This window comes from Phlebotomus papatasi, chromosome 1 (assembly GCF_024763615.1).
Source record: "Phlebotomus papatasi isolate M1 chromosome 1, Ppap_2.1, whole genome shotgun sequence".
In the NCBI taxonomy this organism is placed as follows: Eukaryota; Metazoa; Arthropoda; class Insecta; order Diptera; family Psychodidae; genus Phlebotomus; species Phlebotomus papatasi.
Window position 1 is genome coordinate 77153417 of NC_077222.1, and position 19181 is coordinate 77172597.

Genomic DNA, 19181 nt, shown 5'->3' on the forward strand with positions numbered 1-19181 from the left:
CTTTATTTACCATAAAAAAGTTAAAAAAGTAGAAAAATCCTGTTTCAAGATCAATTACAATAGTTGTGACCGACTGGGAGCATAATACATCAATGGCTGTTCCAGGAAAGATGCCAATATTTAATTGCGAAAATTGAGGAAAATATGCTTTTTGCAAAAGAAAAAACATATTTTTCATAAATAATGAATAATTTTATAACCCCCGACTGAATATTTGCTCAGAAAAAAATATTTTTTTTTCTCGGGAAAATAATGACGCAATTCACTAAAAAATACAACATTTTTGGTCGGGAGTATATTTAATACTCTTATTTGACCATTCTCTATAGGCAGCATACCGCAGCATAATTCCTATAATAATATAAGTAATAAAAATCGTGATTATAATATCCCCCAAGTTGATAAATAATTTCAGGGGAAATTCCAAGTCCATTTTGACATTTTGAGAGAAAAAGAAAAAAAATGAAAGAGAAAATTTGCTGCTAAATGGTTCCTGGCGCCATCTACCGGCAGTATTTAGTTCTGCCATCATCCACTGCGAGCGCTAAACAGTGCCATTTTTATGTATTTGCTTAGCACTTTTTGTTCGAGAGCTGCTGATTGGCCAGCAGACCGATTCAGCAAAAAAATGCTGAAAATCCTATTTTATTCTGCTAACTGTGCTCGCTGGGAAGGTTGGCACCAATGTTTTAGGTAAGTTTCATGAGGTGTCTTGGGTGCTATTGGGGCTTGTCATTCCGTCCATTGATATTTTTGTGTGTGGTTTTGTTTAGTTGTTATTTCAGTGAATAAATCATTCATTTTCTTGTATTTTCCACCGAAAAATGGCTCAGTCTACCACATCGGAGAAAAATGAATATCCCAGGGCATCAAGTAAGTCAATTATCCCAAGATATCCATGGAAAAAATTGAAGAGAAATCTGTGTTTGTTCTTTTGGGGCGCTGTCACGCCCATTTCTGGCTAATTGTTTTTCTTATAAAATTCCTCATTCACTCTTCCAGACACCCTCGTCCTGGGAGCTCTTCTATCCTACGTGGCCAGTGTCTTTTTGATGATGTCATTCTGTTCTCCCTATTGGATTGAGTCCTACGAGGAATCCTTCAGTAACTTCAAAAACATGGGTCTCTGGGAATACTGTTTCCGGGACTTTAGTTACCCATACTATCAGTTCCCACGTCTCTTTGATGGGTGTCATCATATCTTCAGCCAGGAATATTATGTTATCCGTGAATGGCTGTTGCCAGGATGGCTGATGGTGGTCCAATTTTTTGTGACAATTGCCTTCCTTCTGACCTTCGGAGCACTATTCCTTATGGCTCTGGAACTCGTACGTTGGCCCCTGAAGTTCGTCCTACGCTATGAGTGGCTCTTAACCAGGATCTCCTTCTTTTGCATTGCCATCTCTTCCGTATGCCTCTTCCTGGCCACTGCAATTTTCGGTGGCAATGCCTATCGTCGAGACTGGCTCCTATATCCCAAATTCAATGTCCTATCCTGGTCCTATGCCCTTGCCGTCGTTGCCTTTATGATCCTGGGAGTTGCTGCTCTTGTCCTTTTCGGCGAATCCAGACGATCCTACGAATTGAGACGCGAAGCAAAGAATCTCGTGATGCAGATGCAAATGCAAGAACCTGGATTCCATCCTCATCACCATCGAAGTCTTCAGGGATACATTTAGAAGCCACAAGAACCACCACTTTCACTTCCACTAAATACCACTCTATCCTTCCTCTATTTTCTCTTCACAACCGCAGCTGAAGTCTCAATTTCTCAAACTGAAGGTAAGAATTATTCTTAAATGCATTTGGTTTTCAAACAAAATTTGAGAGAATTTTGCAGAAGAATTTTTAAATTTTAAATTGGGAATTTCATTACGGCATTTTGTGCAAGGATACCTTGAAATTAACATAAACCAATATCTCACAAGATTTCAATGCCTTTTTTAAGATTTAATTTAATCAAAATTTTAGACATCCATCAATTATTAAAATGTCTCACTTTCAGTAATTAATGTTCACCTGCCATATGATTTTTTTTATTAAAAAAACACGCAAAATTGGCAAAAATATTGGTAGTTATACCATAAAAACAAACCATTATTATAACTGATTTTTTGTTAGAACAAAAGTAATTAAATGGAAGATTTTTTTTTAATTTTAATTATTATGATTCTCAGTTTTTTAATTGGAGAATTGAGGAGATTTTATTTAATGTTGTCAAAAACAGCATGTTTATCATTTTCACCAAATAAATTCCAATTAAATCCCAATTTATAATTGCTTCCATTTAGGGGAGAACGGGGCAATTTTAAAGACGTTTTGTATGGTACAGTGACTTTTTCAGTTGGAGTGAGTAGTATTATTAATCACTTAGTTTCTGTGATTAATTTTTATGTCAATTCACTCTAAATATATTTAGTATTAGTGATGTGAATTTTCATTTCTTTCTTTTTCAAACGTATTATATCTTCTTATAAATTGAATCTCTTGATGTTTATAAGAAGAGGAATATGGACGACGCCATAGCAAACTTCCGCGGAAATTCCATTGGAAATTTTACGTCAAATTCCGGTCGTTCCATGAAATTTGGACGCTAAATTTCCGCAGTTTTCCATGGAATTTTTCCAAGAAGAGGCCATGGAAAATGGCCATTCCATGGAAATCTAGCGTCACTTTCTAGTGGAAAGTTTATATGGAAAATTACATATGAAATGTCCGCGGATTCCACTGGAATTTTCCATGGAATATTCCAGAAGTTTTCCTATGGATTTTACCGCAACACGCCCCCTTTTTTGTAGGAAAATTCCTGCATATTTCCTGGGGAAAATCCAATGAATAATTCCACGGAAAATTCCACTACCTTTCCATACAGTTTTCTAAGAAAATTCCACACGTTTGTTTTTCTTCGCTTTACCGCTAGAAAATGTTTGTGGCGCTACAAAATAGATTAATTATTTTGCTCGCAAATTTTATGCAAAGATCTTAAGTGTTTTCTGTGTTACCTATAATATTTATTAATTTTGCAACGCTGCGTTTTGTGTAGATAATAGTGAAGTGATAACATTAAACAGACTGTGGACCTAAAATATACGTGTTTTTATTTCATGGAATGTATTTTTTTTTAGGAAAATAATTTTTTTGTTCGACATCTTTTTCTTATCTAAAGTGTAAATTCGTTATCGGTGATTTAATTTAATAAAACATATCAAAATCCTCGTGAAATTTACTATTTTTTTAATATAGTGAAATGAAAATATGAGATGCATGTGACATCTTCATTTGTTCTCCATTTTCTTTGGTGGAAAAATCCATATTCATTCCACGTGAATTTAATGGGAAATATTCCACACAAAAAATCCACTATAAATCCATGGGAATTTCCTTGGAAATATACCATGGAGAATTTCGGTGGAATTTACCAAGGAAAAATACTGGAAAATTCCGAGGAATTCTTCCCTGTGATTCCTTATTCCGCTTTCTTTTGCTATGGGGCGGTCAGACAATTTGTTATGTCAGACAACTAGATTTTTTCTGACCCCTAATTTTTGGTCCTCTCGTTTTTAAAGGGTAAGCACCTTTGGGAGATTCTTAGAAAACAATCAAGAAATTTAACCTTTTGAGCTCTTAGTTACACTGACTCCAATAATCGATAGGCCCGTCAAATAATTTCGTCAGATATCTTTAAGATTTCTGCATAAAATATCTATATCTCTGCCGAAAATCTGCCGATAAATCTGTAGATATTCCTACAAATTTTATTTGGGCTAGGGACAAAATTCGTCAGAAAATTTTTGCAGATTTTCTGACGAATCCTAGTGCACACTCTGACGAAATTCTGTGGATATTTTGCCGATTTTTTCTACATTCCAGACCTTCCAGACAACTATGTCTTAAAAGATGGGATATTTTTTCATTGAATTTTGTTTGCAAAATTTAATAGAGTGTTTTTTAGTGATATCATAGTGTTTATATAAAATAAAGAATTCTGCAACGCCGTGTTATAAGCAGACTATAGTGAAGTAAAAACTTTAAGCAGAGTGTCGACCTAAATTTCGTGTTTTTGTATCATTCCATTGGCGAATTTTAAAAAATTATTATTTTTGCTCGCATCTTTTTAGTTATCTAAAATGTTTATTCGGTAATGTTTGTTAAGCAGAACATATCATTTTTTTTTTTTTGATAACTTCTACAGTTTCTTCATAAATCAACAATATTTTTGTGAAGTGATGGACACTATGCATATTTTCTAGGGAGAAATTCTGCCGAAAATCTACAGATTTTCTTGGCAAAAATTCTGCCAAAAATTTAGAGAATTTCTCGGCAAAAATTCTGCTGAAATTCTACAGATTTTGTGGGCAGAAATTCTGCTGAAATTCTACAGATTTTCTCTGAATATACTGGAATAGGGGGAGACTGGGGCAAACTTTATCAAATCGAAAATTTTAAAATTCAATATCTTCCAAAAGAAAAGAGACTGACACTTCAAATTTTTATCATAAATTGACTTCGTGAACCTCAATAAACGTCAAAGGTTTTAAGAATTTTTTCTTGCCAAAAACAGCTTTTGGAAAATAATTTAAAAATTACATTCCTGGTTTAGATATTAAAAAGTGGTCTGCATAAAGTAATAAATTTCCTATCAAAATATCTCAATTGGATATTTTTTCATTCACGAGAAGCGAAGGAAAATGACAAAAAATACCGCATGTCTGACAAAATTTGCCCCAGCAGTTTTGAAAATTTCCACAAAATCATCTTTTGGAAAATGGCTGAAAGCGCATTTACTTTTAAGTCAGAGGAAAATAACAATAGAAATCAATAGAAATCAGTCAGATTCTCTGATAGCTTTTGAAAAAATGATAAAATAACCGTTTTGATAAATTTTTTCCCCAGTCTCCCCTAATATTTCTACAATGTGTCCTATCGATATTGCGAAAAATCTAAGTGAAAAACCGAGACATTTTAAATGCAATAGTGGTATTTATTAAAAATAAGAGTGGCGCCTTGAAATATTAAACTTTTTGTGCAGTATTTTACCAATGACTGGAAAATTTGCATTTTGAATTTTTGAAGGTCAAAGTTCCACTGATGGGCCTATTTATCAATCGATTTGCTTGAAGGATGTTTTGGAAACGTCTTGAAATTTCCAACTCGATTTTATTTGTCTCGTAAATCGGTCAAGTACCCGTAAATGATTTATCAAATTGGAATATTTGTATATTGGTCGTATATATTTTTTCGACTTTTAGGCTATACGGTGAGAGATATTGACTTCTGTCTTCTATAACACGCCCAGAAGTCAAGATAGTCTAAGGGATTCTTTTCTTTAGTTGCTCCTATCCTCCTGGCTACCTTTGCATAGTCAAGTTTTGTCGAAAGAGATTTTAAATGATTCTTGAGGTATCTTTCAGTTGATTAATTTGACGTTTTAAGGTTAAAGATAATTTAATACTCAAGACTTTAATATTTATTTCATTACTTAAAGATATCAATATATAATTTTTTTTGAAAAGCAAAAAGTAAGAATGTCTTGCAAAATACCCCGATCTCCCTTAAATATGTAAAACTATTGTTCCGATATATTTTCACCTTTAAATACAATTTTGCAATCGTTTATGGGACATTTTGTGAATTTATATTAAACTTCTGGGACAAAGAAATAACTGAAATCCTAATTAATACCACTTCAAGTGGCTTTAAACAATTATTTTAAACTTTGATCTTTGTGCAAGATATAGTAACACGAAATTCTCTCGAATAACTTTCCTTGCAAAAAAGACACCTTTTATTAGTCCTAATTTATGTAATTTCTCTCCAACAGCTTGAGACTTCAATGTGAACTAAAATTCTTATGAATCTCAACACGTGCAGTGTAATTAATTATCATCTTTTATAATTGTATACTCGATGAAATGTTATGATTTTAGCCTTCTAAAAGATATAAATTTACTGTACTGGAAACTTAAAGTTTCCAATAAAAAGTGCATTTCCCTAAAGAAAAAGACTTCTTGGGAGTTTTCTATACACACTTCCGTCCAAACAAAATTCACAAAAAGAATTCTGTGAATTTCACTTCATGTATTATCGTTTTTTTATAAAAAAAATAAATAAAGAATTGTATCTAGTATTAGAATTGCGAGTAACATTTTTTTGTAAGAATACAAGAAACGAATAAATAAAATGTATGTCTACAACACTTACCAGGTTTCTCGTATTTTTGGCACAGCTTGAATACCATCTCCATGGTTTCATGGGAGATATTTGCATCGATTACAATTATAGGGCTGTCCACAATGGCCTTTTCGTTCCTTTCAATCTAAACAGCAAAAAAAAGATAATGAAGAAAAAAGGAATCTGTAAGATTTCTTCAAGTGCTCAAAGCAATTGAAAGAAGAAAATGGACAAAAAATAGCTGATTGGATGAAAATTAAATTTCCATTTTGTCTCTCTTTTTATTTTACAGCTCATGGACATTTTAATTGATATTTCCATGCATACAGAAGAGAGGCCTTCAATCGACGTCACTCTAGTGGATTTAGAGAGAATTTCTAGAGGTGAGGATAATCCCAAGCGGACGTTATGCAGTATATTTGATTTGGATTTCCGGAATTTCATTCTCTCTTGAAATTCAATTTAAAATCATTTTTTTCTCTGCACAAATATCTACTGGAGAGGCTATAGTTAATTAATTTCTCTTGTGAATATAGTCCATTCAATACAGCTAAATTTTGCTTAAAAGGATTTTAATTTCAGTCACTGGATTTATATTTATGAGAGATGAACTATAATCGTAAATGGATGTTTTATTGAATTAACAAGACACACCAATATAGATGTATATTAACTTTGTTAATTAGTTCTATTTATGGGTTCTGCAAAGGATATGTTAGCGGTCTGATTGGAGCTTCCAACCCTCAATTAAATTACTTTTCAATATAGATGCTAAATAAAGCTATTGATTTCAATTCAACAAAAAAAAACTTGATCACATCCACATTTCATGCAACCGCCCATTTAATTAACTGATTCTATTCACCCTATCCACCTTAATGATTGGACTAAAAAACAGCATCGAGGGGTTGATAACTAAATTAGATCCTCAACTGGAAATCCGCAGTTCACAGATAGATGGCGCTGGCGACAAATAGCTCACATAGTGTGAAGTTAGGCTACACAGAAAAAAATATTTTGTAAAAATGTTCGTAAATGTTTGTGAATTATATGGGGGAGTTACGAAATGCTCGTGAATCGTATAACCCACAAACAAGTTCGTAAAAGTTTGTACTTTTTCACAAACATTGATCGTAACATGATCGTTTGACGAACATTTTTTGTACTTTTACAAACATTTCTTCGTAAAATTTTTTTCTTTTGTTCGTAAATGTTTGTAAAACGTTCAACAGGAAAACAAACATTTACGAACAAATGACAACATTTTACGAACATTTACGAACAAATGTTTGTAAAAGTACAAAAAATGCTCGTCAAACGATCATGTTACGATCAATGTTTGTGAAAAAGTACAAACTTTTACGAACATGTTTGTGGGTTATACAATTCACGAGCATTTCGTAACTCCCCCATAGGAATTTACAAACATTTACGAACATTTTTACAAAATATTTTTTTCTGTGTAGTCAACTGTCAGCCATATGCAATTGTAGTACGCGTAGTACCAATAGAAAAAGCTCAGTGTTTTTTTTTTTTTCTAAAAGAACGAATACAGTCCTGTCTCTCTATATGCACACTCTCTATATGCACAGCTTTTGTGTCGGTTGCATTCAAAATCAATTTGTTTACATTTTGACAAAGTAAAAAGAAAATTATTTTCTTGGTAACTAATTTTTCTCGTTTTTAATTATCTTAATTTTATTTTTTCTGTCTCATATTATATTTAAAATAACACGGGAAATTCTCAAACAATAAAAAAATGATAATTTATTAAAAGGAGGAGAAAAACCGTTGGGAATTTCAAAAAAAGTTGTGCATATTCAGAGAGAGAACTGTCAAAAAAAGTACCCAAACTGTGCATATAGCGAGACAGCACTGTATGTCGAATTTGATAGTAAAAATCAGCATTTTCGGAAAGTTTTACTTCAATTCTTTAACTTGAGAACAACTGAAGCTGAAGTACAGTAGACCCTCTCTCAATCGGGCATATGGGGCAAAATGTCATCCAAATTATTGAGAAATTTGGGCATCAAAATTATTGTACATTCCACAAAAAGCACTCAAATATTATAAAGAATCACGATAAAACAAGAGGAACTAGCAAATTTGACAAATTTGCTTTAAAATCAAACGTGAAAATTGTCAACAAAATTTTGTGCCCGATTAGGGACCGGTTTGAGCTATCGGACGTGATAGACATAGACACGTTTCTTCAGGCGTAGTAAATTTTAAGAAGTTTCAGCGGTTTTTCTTAGTGGAAACTCTACAAATTCACTACTATGTGCAGTGTTTATAAGCCGAAGGGGTGATTTGTAAAAGAAATCTATGGAAAGCTACAGAAGGAGGTGATTTATCCCGATTTTCTTCTGTGAGACAATCTGGCAGGAGACAGCGGTATTCAATCATTGAGAGCAATCATCGAGCAGAGATTCATTGTGCAGCACAAACACATTTAATTTGCATCGCTCACACCATAGCACTTCATCTCATCGTTGGAGTTTGTAGTTGAGGCTTTGTAAATTGGTTTTGGTCAAATGATCGTCCCCCTTCAACTTCTTTTTGACGCATGTCTTCATTTGAAGATAATGGAAGAAATGCAGGACGTTTCTGGAACTCTAACTGATGAAAAGAAATTGTGTTTTATGGCCTCTACACATTGGGAGCAATTTTTGTCAAAAATTGCTTTTTTGAAGGAAATTCCCTGCAGCGTTGTAGGGGGAAACGTCAAATTTCTGTCAAAAACGCAATTTTTGACGAAAATTGCTCCCAATGTGTAGACGCCTTTAGGGCAGAAAGACATTGACAATAAAATGCTCGCCGTAGTCTCAGATTACTTCGTTAATTTATGCATTTTCAATGCTATTCTTACGCAAATTTCCGTTACCGTATTACCTTATCTCATACTCGGTGGCACTAGGTGAAAATAATATAAGAAAATTGAAGAAATAAAATGAAAATTCAATAAACGGTGAGCAAAAAAAAACTACGATTAATTTCTCTTACAGTTTTTTTGCTCCACGTTTATTGAATTTTCGTTTTATTTCTTCAATTTTGTGCTCAAGAACAAATTTCTGATTTTACCGGATTTTACACTACAGAGAGGGTCGTTCAGCCACCTCTAAACAGCGTCTGATCATATGGTCGTAGAAGAAAAACTTTCTTGTCTCATCATGTAGAGCACCCTCAGATAGTGCCAAAAAAATTTTTCCTAGTCGAAACGCCCTAATATATAACTACTAAAAGCATGGACGCTTTTGACTTATTTTGCCTTTTGCAAAAAAATTACTTCAAAATGCTTCATTTTGATAAAATTTTGTCATCGTGTGTGGAGGCCGCTACAGACAAATTCTGAATTTATCCGATAATTAACACTACGATAGGTTTTCAGACCTGTCAAACACATTAAAGTTTGTCAAAAACATATTTGTAAGTGGCTTTTTCTGTGGAGTTTCAGCAATAAAATTTCATTTTTTGTTGTGTACGGTTCAGAGATAAACAAATTGTACAGTAGACTCTCTCAAATTCTGGCATTTGGGCCCGAAATGTCACCCGAATTAGAGAGAAATTCGGGCGTCAAATTGTTTGAAATGCAACGACTTTTGTTCACCTGAATACACATATTAAGTTTATATGCTTATATTAATTGTAAATTTCGTGAAAGCCCTTAATAATGCAAAATCATATCACACCTGAGACAAATCATGGCAAATTTGTTTGCCAAACAATCATAATCGAACTTGAAAAATGTCAACATTTTTTTTTCAAATTTAACTGCTGCCCGAATAAAAAATACAGTATACTCTCGCTTATCCGTGAGAGCGGGACCGAAATATCACATGGATTTTGAGAGTGATACACATCAAATTGTTTGAAATCTAAAGTTTTTTTTGTTTATATTGAAAATTTGTGGAGTGAATCCTGCGAATCCTGACCTGACTGAATCGATATTCTCTCTAAATATGCGTACTGTCCAAAAAAGCTACAGTGAAAAAATTTAAAGTAGATAAAGCACATTTTCTTTAACAAAAAAAAACCCATAACGCGGGGAAATGTCAATTTTTTTTTTAAATTTAACTGTTTCACGGACTTTTTTATGTCACCCGGAAAAAGAGTCCACGGATAAGAGAGAGTCTACTGTAGCCTGATGTTGAAGGGACCGAATTAGCGAGAGTCTACTGAAGTTTAAGGGCCTCTTCACACTGTGTGAAATTTTTATACGAATTGTGCATTTTGAAGAAAATCGCTTGCACGTAAATCGATTCAAAGTATCAAAATGCTCCATTTGGACAAAAATTTCTCACAATGTGGTAGAGGCCATAAAGGATTAAAGCTCAATGTTTTGCGGTATTTGACCATTATTTGCTGTACCATAATTCAGAAGATTAATGAATAACCGCTGCATTACCATCAGTGAAATAAATAAATGGTCTACAGTGGAATATTGATAGTATTATTGAACAGAGCTTTTGCGCCTATGTAAAGGATAATATTTAAAGTGTGTCACTTACCAAATCTGGTGTGATTGAAGAATGGATTTGCATATCACCAACGACGACTTTGCAATCGCCAGCTGAATCCAGAACAACAGCGCAATTGGCCGTAGGATGAATCGAATTGATAATTAGGGAGTCAGTGATGCACAATTTGGGCATAAGATTGCGGATGAATACACCATTTTGATCATCGCCCACAGCTGAGATGAATCGTGTCCTCCCATGGAGTTTGCTGATGCCTTCTGCCAAATTTCGTCCAACGCCACCAGCTGAGATTTTCATCCTTGATTTGTATGTGGCACCATTCATCTGCAATTCAGATAGATCAAGGATACTTGTTTTAGTTTCAAATCTTATCGCATCTCATGCAGATGGATTTGCCAGAAAATTGCACAGCATTGTATTTATCATGCTGACATTAAATTATATCTATAACATTGCCAGTAATATTTCTGGTTAAAAGATAGAAAGAATATCCATGACAGCAGCTTCAATGCGTCACAATTAAATTTGGACTAATTCCATTTTTATGTGTACAGAAATATCCACGCTGTGCGTTTGGGAGATTACCCAGCAGCATCCAGCGGGTGTCTCTGAGTGCCCTTAAAAATACCTACAATTCTTTTTTTTTCATCGTTTCACTTTGAATTCTCACGTCGACGTTGCCCGTGCGCATTTCCCAAAAAAAAGATGGCTTTTATGCCAAACACACGAATGAAATTTGTACATTTACAAACAGCCTAAGGAATACATTATGCGCCACCAATGTACACAAGAAGTCAAGTATGTGAAATTGTAGGTAAATACTGCTACCTGAAAAATTATTATTAGCCATAGGGGCTAGAGGGCTTCTTGGACACGATTTGTTAGAGAACACAGATGATTCTATATGCCTCACATTTTCTGAAAAGACCATAGGTCAAAATCCATAAAGAACATATAAAAAATATTGAATTGTCCGAAGCTTGAGTCGTCTGAAACTTAAGTCGTCCGAAGGTACATCATTTTCTTCTACATCCGAAGAAGGAACTTAGCTTTATAACAAGAGAGATCTCAAAACATGCTTTAATACTTTTTTTTACGCAAAGACGGAGTTGTCAGTTCTATATCTTACGGAGCTACTGTGGATGCGCATGACTGCCTTTCGGGGGTGACTTTGCCACCCTGCTATTCTACAATTATAACCACCATGTCCGGTCGGTGAATGATCATCCTTAAGTACTAGAATTAAAGAAAAGCTTTCGCATTTTGCGCCTAAACTAAAAGAGATGATGAAGAACGGATGGTATTTTTGAGTTTATTGGACCAAAATTAGTCTAGAAAAAATTTTCTGGCTAGGGAAAAGCGCGCTACCTTCGTACGATTTATGCTTCGCACAAATAGTTTTTTTTGCAATGTGTTATAAATGAATTTGGTCCATTATAATATTATATTTTAATAGCTAGTCCAATGCCTCAAATTTTCAGAAAAGAGCTATGGGTGATATTCAAAGAAACATAGAGAAAAAATTGGATTATGTGAAGCTTAAGTCGTCCGAAGGTAGCGCGCTTTCTCCTACTTATTTTTGTATATTTAAAAGTTGAACGTTAGAGGGTTAACTCGAGAAGATCTAGTGTTTAATAATGCTATTCCAATGAAATATGATCATAATTTTTTTTAGTACTTTACTGTTCTCAAGTGCCTCTGTATTACCGACTTTTCTTTGTGTTGGTTCTTGTCATGACTGTTAGGTGTGATTCCTTCATAATCACACCTATTTTCTACAGTCCTCGCCGTGTTCTAAAACCACCAAACAGAAGTGACAGGAACCAATAAAAACAAGGAAAAGTCGATTATGCAGTAACATTTGATAACAGTTATGTGCTAAACAAACATGATCATTAATCATTGGAATAGCACCTAAACCATTCAAACTCTCGACATTTGCAATCTGCTTTATCAATTTAGCTCGGGTACGGGTAATTTAGATCGGGTACGACATAATGGAAGGCGATACGGCAATTGTGGTCTGGTCTTTGGTCCCTAATTTTATTAGTAAAGTTGCGTTATACCGGCTTCAGACCTAGGCTTAGCTATATGGCTTAACTGTTATAATTTCTTATCAGTCAAGATATATTGGAAAATTTAACTTAGACTTAGATTATTTAAGAGAAATGACCTAATAGATTCTGAAAAAGCAATAAAATTATTATGACTAAATCTGTTGTCTGAAGATCGCATTACGGAATGGAATTTTGTTCATGGCATCAAACAAAGAGATACAAAAATAAGGAAAATATATCTCTTTATAGGGGAGCCACCGAAAACCGCAAGTCTATATTTCTATATTTCTATAAGTCGTAAGTCTATAAGTGTGTCAAATTTTGGACATATAGCAATCCCCAAAGTCTTATGTTAGAACACAAATATTTTTAACAAACAATTGAATTTTTTTTATTACTTCTTTTTCAGGAGTGTTGTTTGGAATTTTAAAAAGTAGTTTTCAGATTTAATTTCATTCACATTACTCTTAATACTTTTAAAATTGAATAAAAATACAATTTTTTTTGCTATATCGGACACTGGACTTTTCAAAGTCCCTTGGCTTTCTGGAACTCTTTTAAAAAAATTTCTACAATTTATCGTCCTAACAAGTTACACTTTTTATTTTCTAGCTTTATATAACCTCTAAAAATTGAAAAAAAGCTATAAATTATGGAATTTTGAGAAACAAAAGGAATATTGTTTTGAAGGGGAAAGAAACAGTATGCAAAACAAATAAAATCCATTGAAAATATCGACTTAGGGAGATGGAGTTCTCTAAAATCCATATTCGATATTTCTTACCTGTATTTTGACTTCTGAACCAGCAACAAGTAAATAGAAAGCAATAAAACATGAAATGTGATTAAATTTACATTTTTATGACTGAAATAAAATTATTTTTATTCAAATAAAATGTTGCTATTTATTTTGAACGCTAAATGAAAACATGAAATATATATTTTAATTAGCTGTTCTATAAAAAAAAAACAACGAGCAATAATAAGCCCCAAAACTGTTTATTGTTAATGCTATTTAATTTGAACTTTAAATATTCTTTATTACATTGGAAAAAACAAATTCTCAATAATTTCCTACTTCATTAATGCCTGAAGCGGTAGATTATTCTATTTTTAAAATCTAATTAAGTAATAGTGCTATATTCTAAATTTGCTTAATTTCAGTGGAGAAATAATTGTCTGAAACAGCCTGTCCTACCTCCATATATACCCATTTCTACTTGGGCATCGTGGAGTAAAATAAAACAAGAACCTCAATGGACGTGAAGTAATGTTTAGGGTGCACATTTCAACAATGTGCCTTCAGAAGGAATTCAGGACATTTTCACATAAATTTGCACGCAAAACAAACACCATTTCTGCCTCAAGGAGACTACTCAAGAATGTGTTAAAAAAAAACGGAAGAAGATTCGAGGAAAGAAAACACTTTCCATGCTGTCTCTCCTTAGTATTATCGTAATTGCTATGTTGGATCATTTGTGTGGAAAACTTTTAAGTGTTTTGCACGCATATAGCACATTTGTATAAGGAAGAACAAAGAATGTGGAAAATATTGTGTTGAGGAACTTAGCAAAAAGCTAGATTGTTGTGCTGTCCAAGAGGCACACCCAAACAAAGTTTTAAGTAAGAGCTCAAAAAATAATTCTGGCTCATAAATATAAGGCCTTGCTAAGTTTGAAGAATAGTGCTTTTAGCGTAAGTAACTCCAAAAAACTAAAAAAAAAAGAATTGTGCGAAATGTACTTTGAGACGTTAGTACAATATTTTATCGGTATAGGCATCAACCTTTAATTCCAAGAGTTTTCTTTTCTAATATTTCCTTTTCAAAATTTTCAGTTTTCACAATCTTTTACTTGTCCCGCCATTACCACACTTAGAGGCCAAACGGTTAGAGATATTTGAATGGGATTTTCGAGGGATCCCCCATAAGTCGACTCATGGATCGTTGACATAAGTTTCGTTTTTCCAACAACTTATCTTCCGCCCCTTCAAAAACACATTGAGCGATTTTTCCATAATACTAGGGGAAGGCGCGCTACCTTCGGACGATTTGTGCTTTGCACTTTTTCCAATGTGTAATAAATGGATTTGGACCATTATAATATTATATTGTAATAGCTAGTCCAATGTTTAAAAATTTTAGAAAAAAACTATAGGTGAAATCCATAAGGAACATAGAGAAAAAAATAGAATTGTCCGAAGCTTGAATCGTTTGAAGGTAGCGCGCTTTCCCCTATTACATTAAATAACTTAATAATAACAGTTATTTTTTATGTTTATAATAACGGTTTCTCAACCGATTGGGAAAACTTTTGGGTCGCAATGCCCTTTTGCAAATTAAATTCATTAAAAGCAAAGAATAATGTCCAAAATTGCTTACAAAACTTGATAAAGGGGTGTGTAGATGTACACAGTAAAAAAAAACATTACAAGAAAAATCGTTGGTTTGCTTTTTTACCACGATTATTCTTGTAAAGTTACACAAATTATGTATTTCAACAAAACGTGTAATCTGAAAATGTGTAATTTAAATTTTATGTAATAGTAAACTGTGTAATCAACTGGGAATGATTACACAGTTTTGTATATTTTCTTACATATTTTGTGTAAAATTACACAGTTTTCAAATAAAATGTGTACAAATTACACAGTTTTCAGAAAAAATGTGTACAAATTACACAAATGTCTATTAGTACACACGATTACATGTTTAATGTAAAATTTACAATGAAAATCACAATAAAGCAGTCAAAAATTTTTTACCGTGTACCTTAAATAAGCCCTAAGTTACAAGAGGTAACTCATTTTGGGGAATCCGAGTCAATCTAGCCAGGGAATCCACGTAGAACTCGGAGAACTCTAGGAGCACTCGGAAAACTCATTTCTTTTTTCAGGGAATCCACGGGGATCCTGGGGAACTCACACATTTTTTCGGAAACTCTCTGGAAATCCGGGAAGTCTATATATACATTATCCAGGGAACTTTATGGAAACCCATACGGTTTTTAAGGAACTCACGGGGAACCAATAGGTTTTCAGGGAACTCGAGTAAAGTGGTCTTCAGACGAGAGGTTTACCCCAGTTCCCGAAAGTTTCAAATTCATAAGTCCGAAGGAACACCTCTTCGACAGGGAACCCCTATTGACACTTTTGTCAAAATGTTGAAATTTATTTTTTATCTAATAAAGTGTAAGTAATTTTCTGTTTTTCATTAGTCTACGTTTTTCGATAAGGATAAATGTTCAAATTTTGTATTCCAAATGGTACAGAGTAGGTTGACAATAGGGGTCCTGACACAAGTTCTTAAAGTGTCAATAGGTGTTCCTTTCACCCTAAATAGCAATTATTTTTTCGATTTTCGAAAATCTTATGGATCATTTACCCTCAATATTTAATACTAAATTAAAATTTTCCCAAAAACCTTTACCAATAACTAGTTAGAGAAGTTAAGCCATTTGGCCTTAGGCTAATGCCCTAGACACACTTACGACTTAAGCCGAAAGACGACTTAGTGGAAAATGATGGAAATGAAGTTTAACCATTATGTCGAGTATGATTACACTAAGCCGTCTCTCGTCTAATTCCCAGGCCTGTCAAGGCCCTAAGCCTTAGTTACACTGAAGCCCGTGTAACGCTTGTATTTTTCAGGAATCTCGAATCTATTTCAAGGGAATTTGGGGAATTCATATATTTCTGGGAAACCGGAAACCCGCGCTACTCTAATTGCTAATGAATCATCCCTTGGGGAAAATGGAGATCTGAAACTGCAACGCATCTTTCAGCTTCCTCGGAATGAACTGTTCGCGGAAACTGTTGAAGATTTGGACCTTTCATAGGACTCAACAATTAGGATTGGTGGAATCGGCCACCGACTGGGTTAACAGTTGTCGAATGGGCAGTACCCCACACAATAACAAGTAAAAAAAAATCGTAGTGAAAGATTTTCTATTCTTCTAGAAAACTGGGTTATTTTCCAATATCCTGAATAGTGTCGATAAACCACTCAAGTTATTGGAACATTACGATAAGATTATTTTCTTATCTTATTTATTAGAACACTAATTCAAATAAATTACGAGTTTGAACAATGAGAAAATCAGGGTCACTTTGAAATATATTTTTCGAAATCGTCTTATCTAAAATTGAAAATCAAATGTCTGGTCAAATCGTTCAAATAGTCTTTATTACCTAATACAAAATTGGAAAATTGTAAAGGAGATTTTTAAAATTCTTGTTCAGTTAAATGAGAAAATTTCAATTTTTACTTCAATTTCATTTGCTGGAATGCTCATAGAAAGAGTTTCAAGTTCCAGCATTTCCGATTCTGATAGGAAAATCCAATTCATACATTGTTCAAAAACAATGAAGAGAGAATAAACTATTTTAGCCGAAATTGACTAGAAAAATGGGCAAACATTTTTACACTGGCATGTGAAAATTGAAAATTCTCCCACAATTTCTGGCAAGCGAGCGAGATTGAGGCACAAAGTAGAGTAGAAGAAAAAAAAATAACAAAGAGATTGTATTTGAAGTTTCAGCAATTATTCCTCAAAGTTGAATTCGAGGGGGAAAACTTTATGGTTCTCTCCTTAGATAGGTGCTATATAAGTAAAGAAAATTATACTTGAATAGCAAGCTCATATTCTTCTTTTATCCACACTCCTTCCATATTCTACTTCATATTATTTCATGTGACTATGATACTTTTTTTTTCTTATTTATCCTCGAGGAAACCAAATTTATTATGTATTATTTTTTGAAGATTTCCACTTTGTCTGCCATCTAGTTCTTTTTTTTTTTGGATGTTCATCTTTTCTTTTCTGTGCGAAAGGATGGTGAAGTACCATGTACATATTTTTTCGTAGTATATTAAATAAGAGAATGAAGAAAATCTCAAGCCAACAAAGTTGAAGACACTGTTTATTGTGTTTTGGGATGTGTAAATATGTGAAGCTTTCGTATAAATAACTAAAGCTGCGGTTAAAGCTCAGAAAATACACCTTCTAACATGCTTTGATACATCCCTCTAGATTAAAGGGTTTCAGGCCTGATACCTTTTCACACGCAAAGCAGCAATATAGAGGTTAAATTAAATTGTCTCAATACGTAATTTTATTAACCCTATGAGGACGAATGAGTCATCGTTGACCGATAATATATTTTTTACTATCTAAAGTTATTTTTAGACAAACTAAACCCTCGTTGCACCGTTGCCACTAATACTACGGATTTCGTTTCACTATAAGCTCAAAAAATGTTCATATAGATATAAATTTTCTTTTCATTTTATACGATAACATCCCAGTCAGCAACAAAGAAGAATTAAACTTATACAGATTTTCAAACCTGACAATGAAAATGAGTTTAAGGAGAGCTGTTTTCATTGATTTCACTGCTACATATGATTCCGTCAATCACAATATCGTCAGTTGGATCAGCAATTGTCGTAACTTCCTCATCGCGCCATTAGCACTTCTTCTAACAACATAAAAATACACACACTATACACTAACTGCTGATGAGGTGATGAGGAAGTTACGACAATTTCTGATCCAACTAACTATATGTTAATCTCTAAAATATATGCTACATGACTGATTATTGAAATAATTGTTTATACATATCTCTAACTGTTATTTTTTCTCTTTATCTTTGAGCCGAACAGTCACCAATGGCTAGGCTCTTCTATCTTCCGGTTGGCATTTGCTCCTTTTACCCCAGTGGACTTAAGGGGTCACTTGTAATGATTGGACTGAAAAATATATTGATTGATTGATTGATATGAGATTATTAAAGTTTATGGTTTTGCAACACTCATCAGAAATATGCTTCGGAACCGACTACTTTCAAGCTACTTTGGTCTACTTTCAAGGTAAAGACAGTAGATGGAGCGAACACAGGAACTGATTTCCTTAGGGAAGTGTACTTGTACCGGTACTCTTCAATATTTATGCATAAATATTGTGTTTAGGACATGTTGTTATGTCATATATCAAGAATTGTTAATTATGTATACTATTAATGATTGGCATATACGGTATATACAACCTACGAAGGAGTTTTCCACTGTTATCACTCCGGAGGATGGTCATCAACGCTAAGCCGGCGGTGGCCACATAAACGCAAAACATATAATTACTTGAAAAGAACTCGAGTGTAAGCACAATAAATAATTATAATAAATGACCAGCCTTCACCAAGTAATACCCGGTGGTAAAAAAGTTGGTTAAAGTTGGTTTACATAGCGGACGCTAAATCGACCGAGAACAGGAGTAGGACAGTGAAAGGTTTGTTTACGAATGTGGATAGGATGGTATAACTAGCTTTATTAGGTAAAAAACTGATTTTTGATAACATAAGAGACTTTGTAATTGATTAAGTTAGATTTAAATTTTTAAGTTAATAGCTGGGCCGGAAATGTTTTAATTTTAAACGAAGTAAAAGGATTGAGGGGCCTATTACATACAGATTTACA

At 33.6% G+C, this 19181-nt stretch overlaps 3 protein-coding genes across 6 annotated transcripts in view; 1 reads left to right on the plus strand and 2 right to left on the minus strand.

The window, feature by feature from the left end:
• The window catches only part of LOC129804095 (protein PET100 homolog, mitochondrial), a 225944-nt gene that overhangs the window by 196390 nt on the left and 10373 nt on the right, over positions 1 to 19181 (minus strand). The window lies entirely within an intron of this gene.
• LOC129803882 (uncharacterized) overlaps positions 1 to 19181 on the minus strand; it is a 211136-nt gene that overhangs the window by 30644 nt on the left and 161311 nt on the right. For all 4 annotated transcript variants that reach the window (XM_055850761.1, XM_055850770.1, XM_055850753.1 and 1 more), the window contains exons 5-6: positions 10680 to 10973; positions 6202 to 6316 (exon numbers count right to left, since the gene is read on the minus strand). In XM_055850761.1, coding sequence (XP_055706736.1) covers positions 6202 to 6316; positions 10680 to 10973 — 409 coding nt within the window. The remainder of the gene's footprint in view (positions 1 to 6201; positions 6317 to 10679; positions 10974 to 19181) is intronic.
• LOC129804041 (uncharacterized) lies at positions 692 to 6196 on the plus strand. The gene is made up of 3 exons (XM_055851053.1): positions 692 to 873; positions 1003 to 1782; positions 5822 to 6196. Exons 1-2 carry the CDS (start codon positions 825 to 827, stop codon positions 1677 to 1679), a joined length of 726 nt encoding a protein of 241 aa, XP_055707028.1. The 5' UTR covers positions 692 to 824; the 3' UTR covers positions 1680 to 1782; positions 5822 to 6196.